Here is a 20,886-nt window from a genome sequence, read left to right as displayed (position 1 = left end):
TGTTTTATTGAATTTCATCTTGTTGATTTCAGACCATTTCTCCAATTTATCAGGGTTGTTTTGAATTCTTTCCTCCAAAGTATTTGCAATCCTTCCCAGCCTGATGTCATCCACAGATATTATAAGCATACCCTCAACTCTATTATCTAAATTATTAATGAAAATATTAATGCCACCAACTCAGGACTGATCTTTGTGGGGCCCTACTAGATACATTCTCTCAGATGGACAGTGAACCATTGATAACTACTCTTTTTGAGTACTGTCTTTCAGTCAGATTTGTACCCATTTAATAGCAATTTTATGTAGACCGCTTTGCCCTAGTTTTCTTATGGGAATATTATATGGGACTATGTCAAAAGCCTTATAAAAACAAGATTTATCATGTCTGCAGCTACCCCTCCATTCACTAGGCCAGTAACCCTGTCAAAGAAAGGACTTATTTTGGTTTAGCACAATTTGTTCTTGACAAATCTATGCTGGCTTTTGCTTATTCTTCTTCGAGTGATTGCTCATATGCATTCCAGTTAGGTGTGTGCGCGCCGCGTGCACGTTCGTCGGAGAAACTTTTACCCTAGCAACACTTGGCGGGTCGGCTGGGCGCCCTCTGGAGTGGCGCCGCTGTGGTGCCGAATATATACCCCAGCCGACCCGGCCACCCTTCAGTTCCTTCTTACCGCCCGTGTCGGTCGTTGGAACAGTGGAGTGCGGCTTAGCTGACCTCCACCTTCCCTAGCTACTCGTAGTCTCTTCTAGTTATATTCGTAGTATAGTTAACTGTTATTGTATATATAGAGAGAGATATAGTTAGAGTTTGTTATAGTTCATAGTTATAGTTGTTAATTAGTAAGTGTTGCGGTGTTCGGGGGGTAGCCCCTTCCCCGCACACGGTGCCAGAGCTCATGCCTGGCTCACCAGGTTTCAAGCAGTGCTCGGCCTGTCATAGGCCGATGCCTACAGGAGATCCCCACGACTCCTGTTTGAAGTGCCTAGGGGAATCACACTTATCGGCTAAGTGCCCAATCTGCAAGGCTTTTAAGCCAAGAACAAAAAAGGAGTGGGACATTAGGTTGAAGCAGCTCCTAATGGAAGCGGCCCTGACACCGTCGTCCTCGGCACCGAGCACGAGCCAGTCGGTGAGCAGAGGCACCCCTACGGCACCAGGCGTTGCCGGTACGCCTAAGGATTCCCAGCACCGGCCACCGCCGGCACAGAAATCAACTCCACGCCACTCCCTCTCCCCGAGGTCAAAGACGGCGAAGGGTCAGATGGCGACACCAGCGTTGCAGCCAGAGACTGCACCTAAGTCTGACCACCCGGCACCAATACCTGCTGCGCCACAGCCGAAACCGGTACCGTCGACTCCAGCCCCACGAGGGCAGTTGAGTCCGGCCCCTGACAGCTCCCCGGCACCGGCCGGGGTAGAGCTCACTTTACCATCTACCCCGGAGACCTTCTTCGCGGTGAGGGACTTGATCACCATCACTGAAGCGGCACCGCCCCTACCCCTGGCACCACCGGTGCGGGCATTGCAGTCCCTGGGCAAGCCGACCCTGACCAGACCGCCGTCGGTCCGCGTAGCGGACCGGCACCGATCAAGATCGTGGTCCCGCCGGCGCTCTGAGTCGAGACGTCGCTCCCGATCTCGACGTCGCTCTCTGTCCCGGCACCGGTCCTCACCACGACACTGGTCGGACTCTCGGCACCCGTCAGTCTCACTCCCCAACCCGCTACTCGCGGTACTGCTCCAGCTCCTGGCACTGTCCCAGGCACCGTACCTCCCGGAGCAGGTCAGGACGCAGAGACTCGAGATCCCGGTCGACCTCCCAGCACCGGGCCAGTCGTAGGTCCCGGTCTCGCTCTCGGTACCGCTCTGCGTACCAGCGCCGGTCCCCACGATCGAGGGGTGCGAGATCAGTCGAGACTTCGGCTCCAGGCTTTTCTGCCCCACCATGGCCGTCCAGACACACGTCCACATCCTCCCAGGCTGACAGCTGTTACGACCGGGACCGGGAGACAGAGGTACCTGCGGGGCTTTTCCAGGACTCTCGGCCACAGGACTTGGGACCTCAGCAGTGGTCCTTCTGGACACCCTGGGCATACCACCAAGCCCAGGGTGCTCCTCTGGTCCAGACCCACTCTGCTGCCTCAGAACATCGGGCACCAGAGGCCACCATTTCCCACCCCCCTGCGGTTGAGTCGGAAGAGCACGCAACGCATCCTCCGGACTCCCCGGGGCAGCTGGAGCAGGAACTGTCCCAGGAGCAGGAGGCCGTCCCGGACCCCCTCATTCCCGGGGTATCCTCCTCCTCCTCACCGGATGAGGCTGTGGCAGGGACCTCATCATCAGGGCCCCCGCCGATAGACCTCAGGGCCCATCAGGACCTCCTCCTCAGAGTGGCCCTCAACATCAACCTCCCAGTGGAGGAGGTCCCGGAGGTCGAGGACCCTGTAGTGAGCATCCTCACTGCCGATGCTCCCACCCAAGTCGCGCTGCCATTCATTAAGACCATCCAGGCCACTGCCGACACCCTCTGACAGTCTCCAGCCTCCATTCCACCGACGGCAAAGGGAGTTGAGAGAAAGTACATGATACCCTCTCGGGATGAGTACTTGTACATTCATCCTCCTCCCTCCTCCTTAGTTGTCCAGTCTGTCAACGAAAGGGAATGACATGGCCAGCAGGCGCCGGCCCCAAAGTCCAAAGAGGCCAGACGGATGGATCTCCTGGGTCGTAAGGTGTACTCAGCGGGGGCCCTACAGCTCCGGGTGGCCAACCAACAGGCTCTACTGAGCCGATACAATTACAACACTTGGGCGGAGGTGGGTAGGTTCTCCAAGCTGCTACCCCAGGACTCACACCAGGAGTTCAACGCGTTCCTGGAGGAGGGGAAGAAAATGGCCAGGACCTCTCTCCAGGCCTCCCTAGACACGGCCGACTCAGCAGCCAGAACTTTGGCCTCGGGGATTACTATGAGGCGCATCTCCTGGCTCCAGGTCTCTAACCTACCTCCGGAGCTGCAGTACACCATCCAGGACTTACCCTTTGATGGCAAGGGTTTGTTCTCTGAGAAGACTTATCCCAGGCTGCAGAGCCTGAAGGATAATAGAGTCATCATGCGCTCGTTGGGGATGCATACCCTCGTAACACAGCGTAGACCCTTCAGGCCCCAAGCACACCGCCTGTATTTTACACCTCGCCAGAGACAGGACCTCAGTAGAAGGCGCGGGCGGGGGGGCCGCAGACGCCAGTCCAGTTCCCAAGGGGGCCAAAACCACGGGCCCTCTAAGGCTCCACAGGGCCCCAAGTCCAACTTTTGAAGGTGCACCCGGGGACGGCGTACCAGCCTCAGGACAGGATCCTTTCCCTCCCTTCTCCAACTGCCTCTCTTACTTCCTCCCGACGTGGTCCCAATTGACATCGGATCTTTAGGTTCTGCGCACAGTGAAGCAAGGATACCACCTCCAATTTGCTTCATCACCACCCTCCCGCCCCCCCTTCCCAGTCCCTCTTCAGGGACCCCTCTCACGAGCAAGCCCTCCTACAGGAGGTCCAATCTCTCCTCGCGGCGGGAGCTATAGAGGGGGTACCTTTTAGATGAGAGAGGAAAGGGGTTTTACTCCCGATATTTTCTGATTCCCAAGTCCAAGGGAGGCCTCAGGCCTATCCTAGACCTGCGCGGACTCAACAAATGGATGCTCAAGTTGAAGTTCCGCATGGTCTCCCTGGGAACGATTATCCCATCCCTGGATCCTGGAGACAGTATTTGGTCCTGCCATGAGGGCAGGGGACTGGACTCGATGACCTCTCGAGGTCCCTTCCAGTCCTAGAGTCTATGAGTCTATGAGACTGGTATGCCGCCCTCGACGTGAAGGATGCGTACTTCCACATTGCCATCTTTCCACTGCACAGGAAGTACCTTCGCTTTATGGCCAACCACCAGCACTTCCAATTCACAGTCCTCCCCTTCGGCCTCTCCACAGCCCCAAGGGTGTTCACGAAGTGCATGGCCGTCGTTGCCGCCCACCTCCACCGGCAACAGATACATGTGTTCCCGTATCTGGACGACTGGCTCCTCAAGGGGTCCTCCCAGTCTCAGGTACGGCAGTATGTCAATATAGTTACGGACCTATTCTCCCGGTTGGGACTGCTCCTCAACACCGAGAAATCCACCCTGGTCCCCACGCAGAGGCTGGACTTCATAGAGGCAACGCTGGACTCCACTCAAGCCAGGGCATACTTGCCTCAGCCCCGCTTCCAAGCGATCGTATCGATCATACGAAGCTTACAGGCCTCTCCAATCACCTCAGCTCGCACCTGTCTCGGACTCCTGGGGCATATGGCCGCATGTCCTTATGTGACAAAGTATGCCAGGCTCCGCATGAGACCCTTCCAAACGTGGCTCCATTCGGTCTTCCGCCCGGGCAGGGAACCTATAGACGTCCTGGTGACAGTTCCCCCCAGCCCCCTCCACTCCCTCGATTGGTGGCTAACTTCATCCCTGGTATGCGCGGGGATGCCGTTCCATCCACAGCCGCCGTCGATGACCTTAACGACGGATGCGTCATCCCTCGGTTGGGGGGCCCACTTAGGTCGCCTGCATACCCAGGGCCTTTGGTTGTCCCAGGAGCTGACACTCCATATAAACGTCCAGGAGTTGAGGGCAGTCCGCCTTGCCTGCCAGGCGTTCCAACTTCATCTGCACGGCCATTGTGTTTCGGTGTTCACAGACAACACAACGACCATGTACTACATCAACAAACAAGGAGGGACCCGCTCGTCTCCCCTGTGTCAGGAGGGCTTTCGACTCTGGGACTTCTGTATAGCCCAGTCGATAGATCTAGTGGCGTCCTTTCTTCCGGGTGTCCGGAACGCTCTGGCGGATCGGCTCAGCCGGTCCTTTCTATGTCACGAATGGTCTATAAGACCGGACGTCATCCATTCACTCTTCCGGAGGTGGAGATTTCCCCGCATAGACCTGTTTGCCTCCTGCGCAAACAGGAAGTGCCAGGAGTTTTGCTCCTTTCAGGGTCTCTCTCCGGGGTCGATCACGGACGCATTCCTCTTGTCGTGAAGGCATCACTTGTTGTATGCCTTCCCTCCATTTTCCCTGGTGCACAAGGTCCTGTTAAAGCTCCGCAGGGACAAGCGCATCTGATCCTGATCGCACCTGCATGGCCCAGACAGCACTGGTTCACCATCCTGCTAGATCTGTCAGTGGACACCCCAATTCCCCTCCCTCTCCTCCCAGACCTGATCACACAAGACCACGACAGGCTTCGTCACCCAGACCTGCGAGCCCTCCACCTCATGGCGTGGCTCCTGCATGGCTAAACGCGGCATAGTTGAGCTGTTCCGCTCCGGGTGCAGCATGTTCTCCTCAGCAGCAGGAAGCCTTCCACCTGCTTCATGTACTTGGCAAAGTGGAAACGCTTCTCTTGCTGGTGCGCAACTCAGGGCGTTACTCCTTCAGAGGCCTCAATCCCCACGGTCCTAGACTACCTCTGGTACCTTAAGCAACAGGGCCTGGCAACATCCTCTCTGAAGGTGCACTTAGCGGCCATATCCACTTTCCGGCCAGGTGAGGGCGGCCACTCCGTGTTCTCCCACCCCTTGGTCTCTTGGTTCATTAAGAGCCTAGAGCGTCTCTACTCCCCCGTACGTCGCCCTGCCCATTCCTGGGATCTTAACTTGGTCCTAACCAGGCTCATGCTCCCACCATTTGAGCCACTAGCGACTTGCTCGTTCCTGTACCTATCATGGAAAACAGTCTTCCTGGTGGCCATTACATCGGCCAGGCGGGTCTCCGAGCTGAGAGCACTCACGGTGGACCCGCCATACACTGTCTTCCATAAAGACAAGGTTCAGCTGCGCTCTCATCCGGCGTTCCTCCCTAAGGTTGTGTCTGCCTCCCATACCAACCAGGACATCTTCCTCCCGGTCTTCCTTCCAAAGCCCCACTCTTCTCGGCGGGAGCAGCAGCTACACTCCTTAGATGTACGCAGGGCACTCGCCTTCTACATTGAGCGAACAAAGCTGTTCCGAAAGTCTCCCCAACTGTTTGTGGCGGTTGCAGACTGGATGAAAGGCCTGCCACTCTCCTCCCAGAGGATCTCCTCCTGGGTGACTGCATGCATCCGCGCATGCTATGACCTATCTCATGTCCCTTCGGGCCACCTTACAGCGCATTCTACTAGAGCTCAAGCGTCATCAGTCGCCTTCCTGGCGCGCATGCCTATCCAGGAGATATGCCGTGCAGCGACCTGGTCATCGGTCCACACCTTCACCTCACACTACGTGCTGGTCCAGCAATCTAGAGATGATGCAGCCTTTGGCGCAGCGGTTCTGCATACTGCCACATCTCACTCCGACCCCTCCGCCTAGGTAAGGCTTGGGAATCACCTAACTGGAATGCATATGAGCAATCACTCGAAGAAGAAAAGACGGTTACTCACCTTTGTAACTGTTGTTCTTCAAGATGTGTTGCTCATATCCATTCCAAACCCACCCTCCTTCCCCACTGTCGGAGTAGCCGGCAAGAAGGAACTGAAGGGTGGCCGGGTCGGCTGGGGTATATATTCGGCGCTATAGCGGCGCCACTCCAGGGGGCACCCAGCCGACCCGCCGAGTGTTGCTGGGTAAAAGTTTCTCCGACGAACGTGCACGCGGCACGCACACACCTAACTGGAATGGATATGAGCAACACATCTCAAAGAACAACAGTTACAAAGGTGAGTAACTGTCTTTTATCCTATTTACCCTCTCGGTACTTACTCTTTATTCAACTATCAATTTGTATCTGTTGAGTGCTCTGGCCATGTGAGGTTTTTGTTGTTTTTTGTTTTTTTTTAAATACACTCTTCCCCATATTCGTCATAATAAAAAAAGGATAAAAGAGTAGTCCAGGTGCTTTTAGAGCTCAAGACACTGAACAGGTTGATGAAGGAGACAAAGTTGTATTGGAGATCATAGCACTTCTGCTGCAGTCTCTCCAGAAGTCCTCCTAATAGTGAACCAGGCAGGAGCTTATCTACATAGTCCAGTCAGGCCCTGCTTTTGACAGTTTCTCCTATTCACCTACTGAAAGCATCACTTCCACTATAAGATGTTACAGTTCAGTCTGTCCTCTTCCCCTTCCCTCTTCTCCCCACTTCTCTCTTTTCCCTTAGAGACTCAAGATAGGTACAAGGAGAGCTTTTTCTTACTGGTTCATGAAGAAATGAATGTTTGGGAGGGCTGGATATGGGACAAGGAGAGCCAGCCTCTTCCACTCTTCCTCATGCAAGGAAAGCTTGAACTGAGTTTCATCTGTCTGTCCATACTAGCATCTCCTTGGTAGTCTTAGCTTCATTCATAGGGATCAATCTGCTGGCAAGATTATCTGAGAGAGAGCTGCAGAGATTTTTCTGAAGGGTAGGGAACCACGCCCAACAAGAGAGGAAGAGGAATGCAGTTCCTTTCCTGAGTGGAATGTCACTTTGCCTCTGGGCTGCAATTGTTTCAGGATTCATCTATTCTAGATTTATTGAATAGTCATTTATGATCTTGACACTGAATTTGTATACAAGTTTCTTGAAAGTAACACAGGTCTAGTACTGTGTATTTGTGCTGAAAGGTCAACAACAAAAAAGACGACAGATTAGAATTATAATACTTAGTCATCGTATCTGTTTGTAATATCTTATTTCTAAGAAAAATATTTTCTTAAATCTTAAATACAATCTAATGCCTTCATAAAGGAGCTAATATCGCATTGGTTTAAATTATTACTTTTCCAAAGGAAGCCTGTAGTAGAAAAGAAAATTTTAAGAGCTGTGAGCCAGAGGCTTGATATTTCATTTGGCTTAGAGTAGCACTGTCTTTTCCTGTGTAAATAGCACAGTAGTAAGGTGGGTCATGTTGTAGAATTTGCTTTTCTCCCTTCCCTCCTGACTTGTATATTCCTTTTTCCACTTTACAGTGCAAAGAAAGAATGAGGCCTGTCAAAGCAGCGCTGAAACAGCTAGATAGACCAGAAAAAGGTCTTTCAGAAAGGGAACAGCTGGAGCATACTAGACAGTGTCTGATCAAAATTGGGGATCACATCACTGAATGTCTAAAAGAGTACACAAATCCTGAACTTATTAAGCAGTGGAGGAAGTAAGTAATTCTACATTTTTCATGAATGAAAGGGAAAAATCTATCACTGTTTCTATTAACTAGAGTGATTTCTGTCCATTTTTGTTGGTTTCCAGCTCTCACATTCTTGAATCTACTTACAGATGTTTTAAAATACCATATGAGGACCTATAAAGAAAAAATGTGAATTGTGTAGTGGATTTTGAAGCCAGCTTCATGTTCCATGTGCTGAATTGTGTATCATTGTATAAGCTTAGAATAGTCAATAGGAGAACTGTCGACCAGATCCAGACCGCCAGATGCTTTTTAACAGATCCCGAAATCTTTATTTACTTCTTATTATCATTATTGTTATTATTTTTGTATTATTTTCTCTGGAGTCTGGACATTGACTATATTTTGACCAAGAAATTTGGACCTTGACAAAAAACAATTGACTACCCCTGCAAGCTGTACTTTGTCCACTAGGTGGAGCCTCCTCCTGGTTTTAAAAAGGACTGGAAATTAGCGAATCAGAAGTTCCTGAGTAATTTATAAATAACTTTTAGTGGCAAAGAACTTTTATCTGTAAAGACAGAAGATGGCATCTAATTTTTAATTTTGATTATTATTCATTATGCTTTCATAGTGAATACTTCTGAAGTTTTGCCTATGTAAATTTGCTTAGAGCCTCCATTCTAGAAAAATACTAAAATATATTGTGAAACTAGATTGCTTGTCAGCTATGGCTTTACAATGAAGTATTAACTTTGGCACCATATAATAAGATGTTTTAATTTAAAAAAAAAAATTACTTAATTATTAATATTAGCATTAAAATTTCTAACAACTGCAAGAAAGGATCAGAAAGAATCTCTAAATGTGTTTTTGTGCTTAATTATAATCCAAAGACTTCACTTTACCTAGTTTATACTTTCAAATAAAAAGTTAGGGTGATATTTTTCAGCATTTCACACAATTCTAAATAGATTTTAAAAGTCCTCAGTCATTAATTCTAATTGGAAAAAAAATTCCTCAACTTCTAGAATGCTGTTGCTCTTACTCAATTATTGTATTCCAACTTGTGTTAAACACTTTAGATGAGTATGAAAGCAAGATCCATGTCCCAAAACCCATACAATCAAAATAGACAATTGTATTCTATTTTTAAGGGAAAAAATTGATAAACATTCACACTTAAGATCATCCATGTTACCTTATCTCTACCTTATCACTGCTATAAAAACTATCAGCAAATGTTAAGAAATGTTATCTATCCATAACATGCATGGTGTTTGTGGTAGATTATTTTATATTTAATTATACAGTGGCTATGCAAACTCTGGCTTCTTCTTGGCCATACATAAGGCACTGAAAGACAAACTACACCAATATCTGACTGGACACACAGCATGCTAAAGACAATCATTCCCTTCAGTTCTCAGAGATTCCATGTGTGACCAGTTATACAAGTGTCACTAAACACAGCTATTGTATGTACTTAAGTAAAGCTTATAGGCCAAAGTAGTAGTAATTAATCACTTGCCGGAAAAAGCAAAGTTTAGTGTACTGAAGAAGTAGTAAACTCAGCACTGAAGATGTATTTTGGAACCCTGTGAGAACATCTATGAATGCTCTGTGGTTTGTGTTTTCAGCAGTACATCAGCAAACTTCACAAGTACAGTTTCTTCTCCAGAACTGATATATGTATGACCATATGTATGACCTTTTTTTAAAAGGATTCTGGCCTCTCCACAAGAACTTGGGCTGCACCTCATTACTTTCTTCCAAATAGTGCTAGGTAATTCAGAATAGTTCCAGGCTTACCCTTGCCATTTCCCCGCTCTATTTCAAATTTCTCTTTCAGCCATGAAAATTAAAGAGGCAGTTTAATGTGTCTACATTCTATATTGCAGTCCTGGCTTTTAAAGTTGAATTGGGGACAGCAGTAAGGAAATTTCTCTTGCCCGCTCTCTTTTTTGAATCAATAGGGGCCTGAAATTTCAAGGACTTTGTTCCCCTCATGGGACCTCCAATCAAACTCTGTATCACCAGTTGTTCCCTCTCCCAGTCTGGACAAGCATCCAGAAAACAAATTTGGATTCATTTCCACTAGTATCTTTGTGATTACTCAGTTTTGAAAATTCATGTGATTTAAAGGCAGTAGATGCATGACCAACCCTTGGAATCATATAGTTGCATCCTATCTGCCTCTGCTATTTTCAGGAAATTAGGCATGTGGCACAAAAGTCTTGCACTGCGGGAAAAATCAATCTTGGAAGTTACATTGAGTAACACAGTTTCCATTTTAGAGGGAATTTTCAAAAAGGGGCTTTTGACCTTGAAGAGATCAGAGCTCAAAAGTTTGTCCAACACTAACAATTGGTCTAACAAAAGATATTACATCACCCATTGTTTCTCTTAAGAGAATTGAGCACTCAACTCCTATTGTAAAGTCAGGTCTATCCCACCCTTAACTAGCAAAGTTTTCACTGATGTCCATTACTTCTTCATGGTCATATCTGCATTCTAAACTAATTAATATAAACATCCCACAGCAGTAAAGAAAAAGAGAGGAATTAATAATACATCTGTAGCATTTAGTGCTTTATATCTTCAGAGAATTATGCAAAATTCTTTGTTGTATTGCTAGATATGCTACCTTCGCATGTGATGGGACCTGATTCACCACTGCAGTACAACTCCATTGACTTCAATGTAATTACACCAGTGTGGCACTGAAATATCACAATGGTGTATCAGGCCCATTGTATACAAAATGGTATAAAGGAAAACCAGTGTATGCAGGAAGGCTAACCAGTCTTTTTGTTTTTTTATTTTCCTTTCTCTAGAAATTTGTGGATTTTTGTTTCAAAGTTTACAGAATTTGATGCCAGAAAGTTGCACAAACTATATAAACACGCAATCAAAAAACGCCAGGAATCTCAGGTAATATATTATTTTTATATTTCGAGACATTCTGATTGGATATGGATATAGATATAGATATATCCAATTTTTTTTGGATTTATTAAAACTTGTTTTATGAGGGTAAAGTGTTAATGGATTTTGAATTTACCTTTTACAAATGAAAATGTCTGATTTAAAGGATTTCTTTTGTGTGTTAATATCACCTTTTTGATCAGATGGAATGTTTTAGCACTTGTATTTGTAATTTTTGAGATTTAGCAATGCCAATTGTTGTATTTATTTCTCTTAGCAACACAATGACCAGAACATCAGCAGCAATGTGAACACACATGTGATTAGAAATCCAGGTAAGAAGTTCTGCATGGTGGTGGTGTGTTGAAATGTTTTCTAGCAGGGTATTTGAAACTCTGAAACCTTCTAAAACTCCTCCTAGCATTAAGTGAACTTGTCCCTACAGATAGATTTATTAGTGAGACCCAGCATACGTACTTTTGCTGGTGAAACTAAGTCAAGCATAAATCCAACTGCAGCTAGTGTTTTTAAGAGTTATTTGCTATTTGGCAGTCCTTTTTATTAGAACACATTTGAAAATACACTTTTGTGTTTAATTATGTGAAAAAAGAGAAATGCTTGATGCCCCTAGACTAGTTCCAGACTCCAACGTGGGTTTTTTCTTTTTTTGTTTTGTTTTGTTACAGGCTTTTTTGTTTCGTTTTTTGTTTTCTTGCATCACTATCATGAATTCTAAGGTCTTCACTTAAAGCAGGGACCAGCAATCTATGGTGTAGGATGTAATATCCCTTTTGTCATTGACAGTGACATTATCTTCCCAATCTCATGAGCGTGCAGCCACAATGCAATATTTGGCTTCTTTGTTTCCTCTCTCACTATATATATGTCCAATCATTCATGAAGCCATAGTACTACTTCCTCTGAATTACAATAAAATACCATTGTTTCATTAGTTGCACTATTAAAACTTTTGTCCATGCCTTGGTGATTTCTCACCTTGAATACTATAACTTTCTCTGCTCCCCCTACTACTGTTCAAAATTCCGCTAGTAAAGGCAACATCACCCACATTGACCTCTCATTGAAACACTTTGTTGGGTTCCTGTCCTTTAATTAATCAAATTGAACTTTTCATCCATTCATTCTAGATCCTACATAATCTCTATCTGTCCACCTCTAAATTCCACTCTGCATTTCTATTCTTGTTTCTGCCTATTCAACCCCAACTTCTCTCAGTTCACACATTTTTGCTCCCATTGTCAGCTGCTGTTGCAAATCATTGTATTTCTCTTACACAGTTAAATCTAAGAGGTCGAAGCGTTGTTCTGTACAATAATCCTTTCATACTTTTCAACTAGAAATTTTGTAGTATATGAAATTCCCTTACGCAGAAACACACATTCAGCATAGCTATCTATTTTATTAAGCAGATGTGGAAAGACTGAAAGAGAATACAAACCACGATGACAGTAGCAGGGACAGTTATTCCTCTGACAGACATTTGTCACAATACCACGATCATCACAAAGACAGACATCAGGGAGATGCTTACAAAAAAAGCGACTCTAGAAAAAGGCCCTATTCTGCCTTCAGTAATGGAAAAGATCACAGGGACTGGGATCACTACAAACAGGACAGCAGGTGAGTTTTGCTAATAATCCATAGAAATCTGGGGGAGGGATTTTTTGTTTTTTGTTATTGTTGGTATTGTTTCTGGGGATTTTTTTAATTGCATTTCACTTAAGTATGTGGTTCATACCAAAAACAAATTGCCAGTTTGCTAGGTCATTGTAGATACTTATCCAACATGTTCTCACATAAAAATATTTCAGAAGCTTAGTGAAAATTGATTAGAATACTGTGCTATAATTAAAACGTGCCGCCTTCTACACTTAGCCAATACTATAATGCCTCTCCTGAGTTCATCCACAAGACCACCTACCCTTTGTGCATTTAAATCCCTCTTGAAGATTGTTTAATATTGTGTGAGAGTGTGTGTGTACGAGAGAGTTGTGTGTGTGTGAGATGCAGCTAAGCACCATTTTGAAACTCTAGTAATTTCAGGATCAAACCAATAAACTGGACACCTCCATTCCCTTATGCATATACATATACAGATCCTCTGCTTCTGTACTACTTCCCCTAGTCTCTATCTCTTAGATTGTGCGATCCTTTTGTCAAGGACTTTGTCTTCTATTCTTTTGGAAAAACACCTAGCACATTGTGTTCTGCTATAAACTTATCATAAATAGTACTATAGGTAAGATTTGAAGTCAGTTCAAGGGATAGAAATTCTGATAAAGAGTGAATACTGTGACCCTTACCAAAAAAAAAAAAAAAAGGACAGAAAACAACAACATAAGACAGGATGGCTGACAATGGAAGTGATAGGCAATCAAAATGAGGGAAACTGTGTTGGATGGGAGGAAAAATTGATATTCTAATATCATAAGAGGTAGACCTATTTCAGTAACACTGGACAAGTAAGTCATCAGTGATGATGGGGTATGAGAGCATGGAATGAAATATGGTTACCAGGCTCGTTGGAATCTCTTCATTTTATAACACTTTCATCTTTTCTAATTGAATTTGACAAAGTATATTTCTCATCGGTTTTTTATATATATGCTTCCTCTGACAAACACAAGAATATCCAAGTTTCTGAGCACCAAAGCTTAATTTTTGTGTATAGTGCAGAATTTCAAAGAATGAGCTCTTAATGTAATTCTACTAGATTGCCACCATTTTAACCTTTGTTTTTATTACTGTTACCAAAATAACAATTTATCCTATCTTTCAGATACTACAGTGATAGTAAACATAGAAAGCTGGATGACCACAGGAGTAGAGATCACAGATCAAGCCTGGAAGGAAATTTAAAAGACAGTCGGTCTCATTCAGACCACCGTTCTCATTCAGACCACCGGATACACTCAGATCACCGATCCAGTTCAGAGTACAGCCATCATAAATCTTCCAGGGACTATAGATACCACTCAGACTGGCAGATGGACCATAGAGCTTCCAGTAGTGGCCCAAGGTCACCACTAGATCAGAGGTCTCCTTATGGCTCAAGGTCTCCATTTGAACACTCAACAGATCACAAAAGTACACCTGAACATGCATGGAGTAGCCGGAAAACATAACACAGACTAACGTTTTCTGGACTTTGTTTTAGCCATATACAGTAAACTAACACAGTAATTGCCTTACATGACTTGAAAGACATGGACTGGATATTCTATCAGTAGCAGTATTGTTACTTCTTTCCAGGATGCAAGGTCTATTATCCCAACAGAAGAAAAAAATATTTTTGTATTTAAAGTTTATGCTGCACTGTGCTGCAAATGTTGTGGCACTTTTTTTAAGAAATGGAAGATGTTTACTTTTACAGGGACCTCAACACTGCCCCATTGAGACTGGATCTTATTATAAAACTCTTCATGTCAAAGTGCTTTTAGGCTGAATACAGTTTAAATTATGTTTGTAAATGAACTTTTACACACTGACCTGTGATCGTGTATCAGGAAGGAATGAGGTATTTGGGTTTTATTTTGTTTTGGTTTTTTTAGTAAAGAACTCTCAAGGACCTTGTTCACTTTCCAAAGCTACTTGTTTACATTGTACACTGCGACCACCTTGCCGCTTTTCATCACAAGCTTGAATATTTAAATTCTGTACCTAGAACTGTAAAATAGCCAGGATTTCTCCTGTTTGTGATCAATTGTAATGCCTTTTTACAAAAAAAAGCTGTAAATTATTGTAAATTAATTAAATGAGCTTTTTCCCCTCTCAGGCTTTTTTTGACTGTTCCTTTCCTCACCAACTCAGGCCTTCTTGTCACAAGTATGAAACAAAATCAGTGTGTTACATTTTTGAATAAAATATCTTGATGGAATCACTGTTCAGAATGTAAAATTGGGGGAAGGGAACACTTTTTATTCCATTTAGTGCTCTTTTTGTTGTTGTTTTGTTTGAGATACTGTGTGCGATATGTTTTGTTTTTTTCTATTAAACTGTCCATGTTGTGATTGTTGTAATGAAATGGTGAGAAATATACAACTAAATTAGGCTCTGAAAAAAAATTTTGGGGGGTGTATTTGTTTTAAAAGGAGAAGGATAGTTCAACACCTGAACCCTTCAGAATCCATATCAGCCAAATTTTACTGTAAATCCATTTGTTTTCCCTCTTCAGTATAGGCAATAATGTCAAATGTGCTATGCAGCCAGTTAATATTTTAGAAGATTTGAGTGAGTTTATTAATAAAAATTGTTACAATACACACTGATTGTAAACAGATAACTTCTATCTGACAAATTAAATTTAACTAAAGGATATATGGGCTCTTGTAGTTTTCTGATGCTGTTTTCCTATGGTGTTACGTTCCTTATAAGTTAAACATTATTAAAATGTTTTACCCTTAAATGTATACTAATTTTAGTGATTATATCAAATTTCAGAATATTGTAGCAAAATCATACTTTAAAATGTGTGGCGGGAGGGATAATTTTAATAAGGTTAAAAACCCACTGACTTGATGGAATACTTCAAATTATATCTTTAGGGTGCTTAGATTATATTTTTTTCTTTATTTTCCAGGGTGGTTTTTAGGCCATATGTCTAAAACCAGGATCTCTGTTTAGTTTATTTACTTTATGTTCTGTGATCCCTGCCTACAATTTGTGGATTTTTTGTTTTGTTTTGTTTTTTACATTATGATCATCGTCTGAACTGCAGTTATTTGTGAGGTCACAAATAGAGGTTATGAGTCCAGAAGGATAATAAGCAGATGCAATCTAAGAAAAGTCAACGATCCCGGATGTTTATACAAATATCACTAATAAAATGCAGAAGACAAATTACAGAAAAAGGTATGCAAGCAGAATTTTTTCCTAAACTTTTTCCTGAAGATGTCAGTTACTCATTTTTGTCTGTTAAAATTTTATCCTCAAAAATCCAATATACTTAGACACAAAGTGAATAAGTTGAGGTTGAGATCTTGACGCTGTGTGTGTGTATATGTATGTGTGTATATATAATGTCACGTTTGAAACAAATAAAAAATAATTGATAGTTGCTCTATTTTTAACCCACAATCTATCTATCGGCTGGCTTTGTTAGAACAGAATAAATCTAAAAAAATAAGCTGTTCCCTAAATAATTTGATTGTATTATAGAGCGAAAATAAAACTGTACTATAAAATACCTCAGAACAGTTAGGTCTGGTTTGGTAATTGTGCATGACACGGAATTTATCATCCCTACATTTCAGACTAATGTCAGATTAATTATATATTACTCAGATTTCTCATTCTGATCTCTAATTGTATAAAATAAAACTTTCCAATTTCTGAAAATATTAAAGTTGAAATGAAGGTTCTTCAAGAATTGGCCCACATGAATCCCCCTGTAGGTTTGTGTACCTTGTGCGTGCAAAAACCTGGAATCTTGTTGCCAACAGCCTTTTGGAGCCCCATATATCTCCTATACTACTTCATGCCCTTTGCAGTACAAGTACAAGAAGCAGAGCAGCTCCAGCCACCACTCAGTTCTTTCTCACCGTCGTGGTAGATGCTTGACTTTTAAAGCCCATCTGGAAATGTGGAAAAGTGAAAGTAAGGACTAGCCTTATCTGAAAACTCATGGCTTCAGTATGGGGTCTTGATGTCCACATTCTTCAGACACTGACTGGAGCACTGGTATACTGGACTGCTGAACATTGCGCACCACTAAACTGTTTTAGAACATTGCATTGCAGATACTGTCATATACCTTCGGAAGAGAAGAGAAAATACACAATGAGACTGTGGTTACCATTCACAAATTATGTACCAAATTGTAAATCAGTGCCTGATTTGATCATGTCAGTGGCCTCTCAGACTTACAAAGCCATTTCTGAAGCTTCCCACTGACTCGCTAATCTGGACTTCATTATCTGAATGTTGATAATCACCTCTCTTGCTGTACATTTGAAGAAGAAAAAAAGGAGCTTCTGTGTCCTGCTTACTTTGTATCTTAGATGGTATTATTAGCAGGTAGTTTAGGTTTTGATTGATTATTTATTTAAGTACTTTGGCTATTGAATATTTTTACGTTTAGTCTCACCATGGTTCTGAGAACTAAGTCCAAAGGTGGAGACCAAATTTACAGGTTTTAAAATCTGCTCTGCCTGTGAGATTGCTTTGCTTGCTTAATGATGCACATTCTAATTGCTTATTTTGTTCAGGGGAGTCTCACGTCCCCTGTAAGTATACTGTGCCATCTGTAATTCTTTTTCAAAGTGCACACAGAGGGCTTATGCTCATTTAAATTTGTTCCTAATAGAAAAATCTACGTGGAGTGTGCCTAACTCAGACGTACCCCCTGAGCAGCAGTTTGTTCCTGCTTCAAAGCAGGTTTCATTGAGTGCTTTAGCTCCCAGTGATGCCAAACTAAGTGGTAAGCAATCTACTGGCTCTAAGACTCCTAATGCTGCTAGAAAACATATAGCCCTTCTGTGGTCAGTCAGTGGCTCCTGCTGCCCAGAGCAGGGAAGACATACCTCCATCTCTTGGATAGGAATTGAAAGACTGAGTCTAAGTTCAGGTGTTTATTAAAAGTGTAGTCCTTTTGACAGATCTATTTGCTATGAACACGAAGCATTCAGTGTTCTGTTTCTGGGCAGGATTAAGCCTGGGGTCTATGGGTGCATTTCTAATTCAAGGAGGAAATAATCTGTTCCTGTCCCTGTCCCTTTTTTCCCCCATTCTCTTAATCCCGAGAGTCCTAAGGAAGATTAATTAAGACAAAACTAAGGTAATATAAATAATTCCAGCATGGGTGCATAAATTTTGGTACTCCGTCTTGATGCAACTAATAATCAGTCTACTTCCTCCACCTCTGAACCCATAAGACATCATTTTGCAGAGCCAGGGCCTGGTACTTTGCCTAGCCCCAGAATCCCCTCATTTGACAGAATGGAGGCTTAGTTCTGTGGGCAGAAGCTCTTCAGTATACAGTGTGTTTTGGTACAGAGCAGGAAGGTGTCTACCAGAAAAATATATCTAGCCATGTGGAAGTATTTTTGTGGTCTACCCAGAATCATATTCAGCCTTTGGAGTCTCTTGTTTAAAATATCTTTTATTATTTATTGTCATTGAACATGGTTGCTATATCAGTATATAATCCATCTGTTGACTGTTTCTTGATGTTTTCTCCCCCTATCCTAAGGTTTCTAGGTTTTTAAAATGTCTAATAGAATAGAATATCAAGGTCGGAAGGGACCTCAGGAGGTCATCTAGTCCAATCCCCTGCTCAAAGCAGGACCAATCCCCAGACAGATTTTTGCCCCAAATGGCCCCCTCAAGGTTTGAACTCTCAACCCTGAGTTTAGCAGGCCAATGCTCAAACCACACCAATTAAAGAACCATTCAGTACCTGGGCTTGACTGTGGTACTCACATCTTTGATGGACCCTTCTTTTGCATCTATGGTATATTCTGTGCAACATCTTTCTATTAAAACGATGTTTTTAGTCACTGTCATCTCAGTTTGTAGGATGGGTGAATTTAAGTTCTTGTAGGTCAATTGCCTTTAATTGGTATTTCATAAGGATAGCATACCACACAGAGAATTTCTTCTGAAAATAGTTTGACTTTCAGACAAGCTTATTTATTCTTCTATCAATACTTTTTCCTAAGCCTGGTGATTCCCTGATGAAAGCCGAACTCCACATGCTAGTTACTCTTAGAGCTATGTCCTTTTATCTTTCCAAAACAAAGTCTTTCTGTAAATCATCTCAGCCTTTTAGAAGAAGTCTAAAGCCAGGCTGTTACATCACAAAGACCATCTAAATTAAAATGTCCTACTTATTGAAAAAATTGATAGTTCTTCTCAAGTGAAGGCAAATTCCATTAAGGCCCAATTATCCTCTGTGGCTTGTTTAAGAGGGATTCCTATCTCCAAAGTCTGTAGCATAGCTACCAATGTTTGACACGTTCACCAATCATTACTCCATTGTCACAGCGTCTAGATATGATGCCCAATTTGGCAAGGCTGTTCTATAGTCAATATTTAGATAAGTACTTAAATTACTCATCTCCTTGGAGGGAAACTGCTAGCTAGTCACCTACACTGTGATGTGTGTGGACAAACACTTGAAAAAGAAAAGTTACTTACCATACAGCAACTGGTGTACTTCATGATGCTTTTGTTGCCATGGACCCCTCCCCTTCTTCCTCAGTGATCTGGAGTTCTTGCCTGTATTTCTGTTAGGAAAGGAACTGAGTGGCTGTTGGGACTGCTCAGTTTTTTATACGCTCACTGTAGGGGACACAAAGATGTACAGCCCCAATAGACATTGTTAGCTAAAAGATACTGAGCTTGCATGCACACCTTCAGTGGCATCCATATGGGCAAAAGCATCCAGAAGAACTCAAGTTACTCTCCATTTTCCTGAACAGTAGTTAAGCATTGTAAGTAGGTAACTTTCTGTATTTTTTTTAAATTGCTAAATCTGTAGGTATCTCTTTTTGAGATATAAATCCTGATTACATGAATGAAATTCTAGATGTTTCATGTAGACAAATTATTATTATAAATGTTAATTTGCACAGAAATATTAAATTAAGCAAGAAAGGGTGAGAGAGCCATTAACTTGTTCACATAAAAACAGTAGCTCACAAGATCATTAGTAATTGAGGGTGATAACTGTGATTGAAAGCCCTACTTAACTTGTGCGATCAACTCAAATTAATTGCAATTAATTGCACTTATAACAATAGAATACCAATTGAAATTTATTAAATATTTTGGATGTTTTTCTACATTTTCAGTATTGATTTCAATTGCAAAACAGAATACAAAGTGCACAGTGCTCACTTTATATTTTTTATTACAAATGCATGCACTGTACAAATGATAAAAGATAGTATTTTTCAATTCATCTCATACAAGTATTGAAGTGCAATCTCTTTGTTGTGAAAGTGTAATTTACAAATGCAGATTTTTGGGTTACATAACTGCACTCAAAAACAAAACAGTTTAGAACTTTAAAGCCTACAAGTCCACTCAGTCCTACTTCTTATTCTGCCAATTGCTAAGACAAACAAGTTTGTTTACATTGATGGAAGATACTGCTGCTTGCTTCTTATTTACAATGTCATCTGAACTTGAAAACAGGTGTTTGCCTGGTGCTTTTGTAGCCGGAGTTGCAAGGTATTTACATGCCAGATATGCTAAACATTCATATGCCTTTTCATGCTTTGGCCACCATTCCAAAGGACGTGCTGATGATGCTCACTTAAAAATATAATGCATCAATTAAATTTGTGACTGTCATAAACAGATAGTTAAGGGTTAATGTATCTTTTAGCTGTAAAGGGTTAACAACCAGGGGACCAATCAGGAGACAAGATACTTTCAAATCTTGGTGGAGGGAAGCTTTTGTTTGTGTGTTTTGGGTTTTGCTTTGTTCTCTCTGGGCTCTGAGAGTGACCACACGTACCTACAGGCTCTAATCTTCTATTCCAATTTTGTGAGTACAAAAGTAGAAAGGACTTTATTAGCACATTCCCGCTCTTTGTGCCAAGGTCAGTAATAAAAAGGTTAAATAAGATCGGTCCCAAAACCGATCCTTGAGGGACTCCACTGGTGACCTCCTTCCAGTCCGACAGTTCACCTTTCAATACGACCCTCTGGAGTCTCCCCTTTAACCAGTTCCTTATCCACCTTACAACTTTCATATTCACTCCCAGCTTTTCCAATTTAACTAACAGCTCCCCGTGCGGAACCGTGTCGAACGCCTTACTGAAATCTAGGTAAATTATATCTACCGCATTTCCTTTATCTAAGTAATCCGTCACCTT

The 20,886-nt window shown here is 42.8% G+C and overlaps 1 protein-coding gene across 3 annotated transcripts in view; it reads left to right on the top strand.

Moving 5' to 3' along the window:
• The window catches only part of CHD1 (chromodomain helicase DNA binding protein 1), a 94,751-nt gene extending 79,915 nt beyond the window's left edge, over positions 1 to 14,836 (top strand). For 2 of the 3 annotated variants that reach the window (XM_050945545.1, XM_050945549.1), the window contains exons 34-38: positions 7,962 to 8,140; positions 10,951 to 11,047; positions 11,319 to 11,376; positions 12,469 to 12,682; positions 13,842 to 14,836. In XM_050945545.1, coding sequence (XP_050801502.1) covers positions 7,962 to 8,140; positions 10,951 to 11,047; positions 11,319 to 11,376; positions 12,469 to 12,682; positions 13,842 to 14,187 — 894 coding nt within the window. In that variant the 3' untranslated portion in view covers positions 14,188 to 14,836. The remainder of the gene's footprint in view (positions 1 to 7,961; positions 8,141 to 10,950; positions 11,048 to 11,318; positions 11,377 to 12,468; positions 12,683 to 13,841) is intronic. The other variant, XM_050945550.1, reaches the window with a different exon arrangement.
• Positions 14,837 to 20,886: the final 6,050 nt, after the last annotated feature.

Source organism: Gopherus flavomarginatus, chromosome 3 (assembly GCF_025201925.1).
Source record: "Gopherus flavomarginatus isolate rGopFla2 chromosome 3, rGopFla2.mat.asm, whole genome shotgun sequence".
Classification (NCBI taxonomy): Eukaryota; Metazoa; Chordata; order Testudines; family Testudinidae; genus Gopherus; species Gopherus flavomarginatus.
This window is presented reverse-complemented; position numbering and strand designations above follow the sequence as displayed.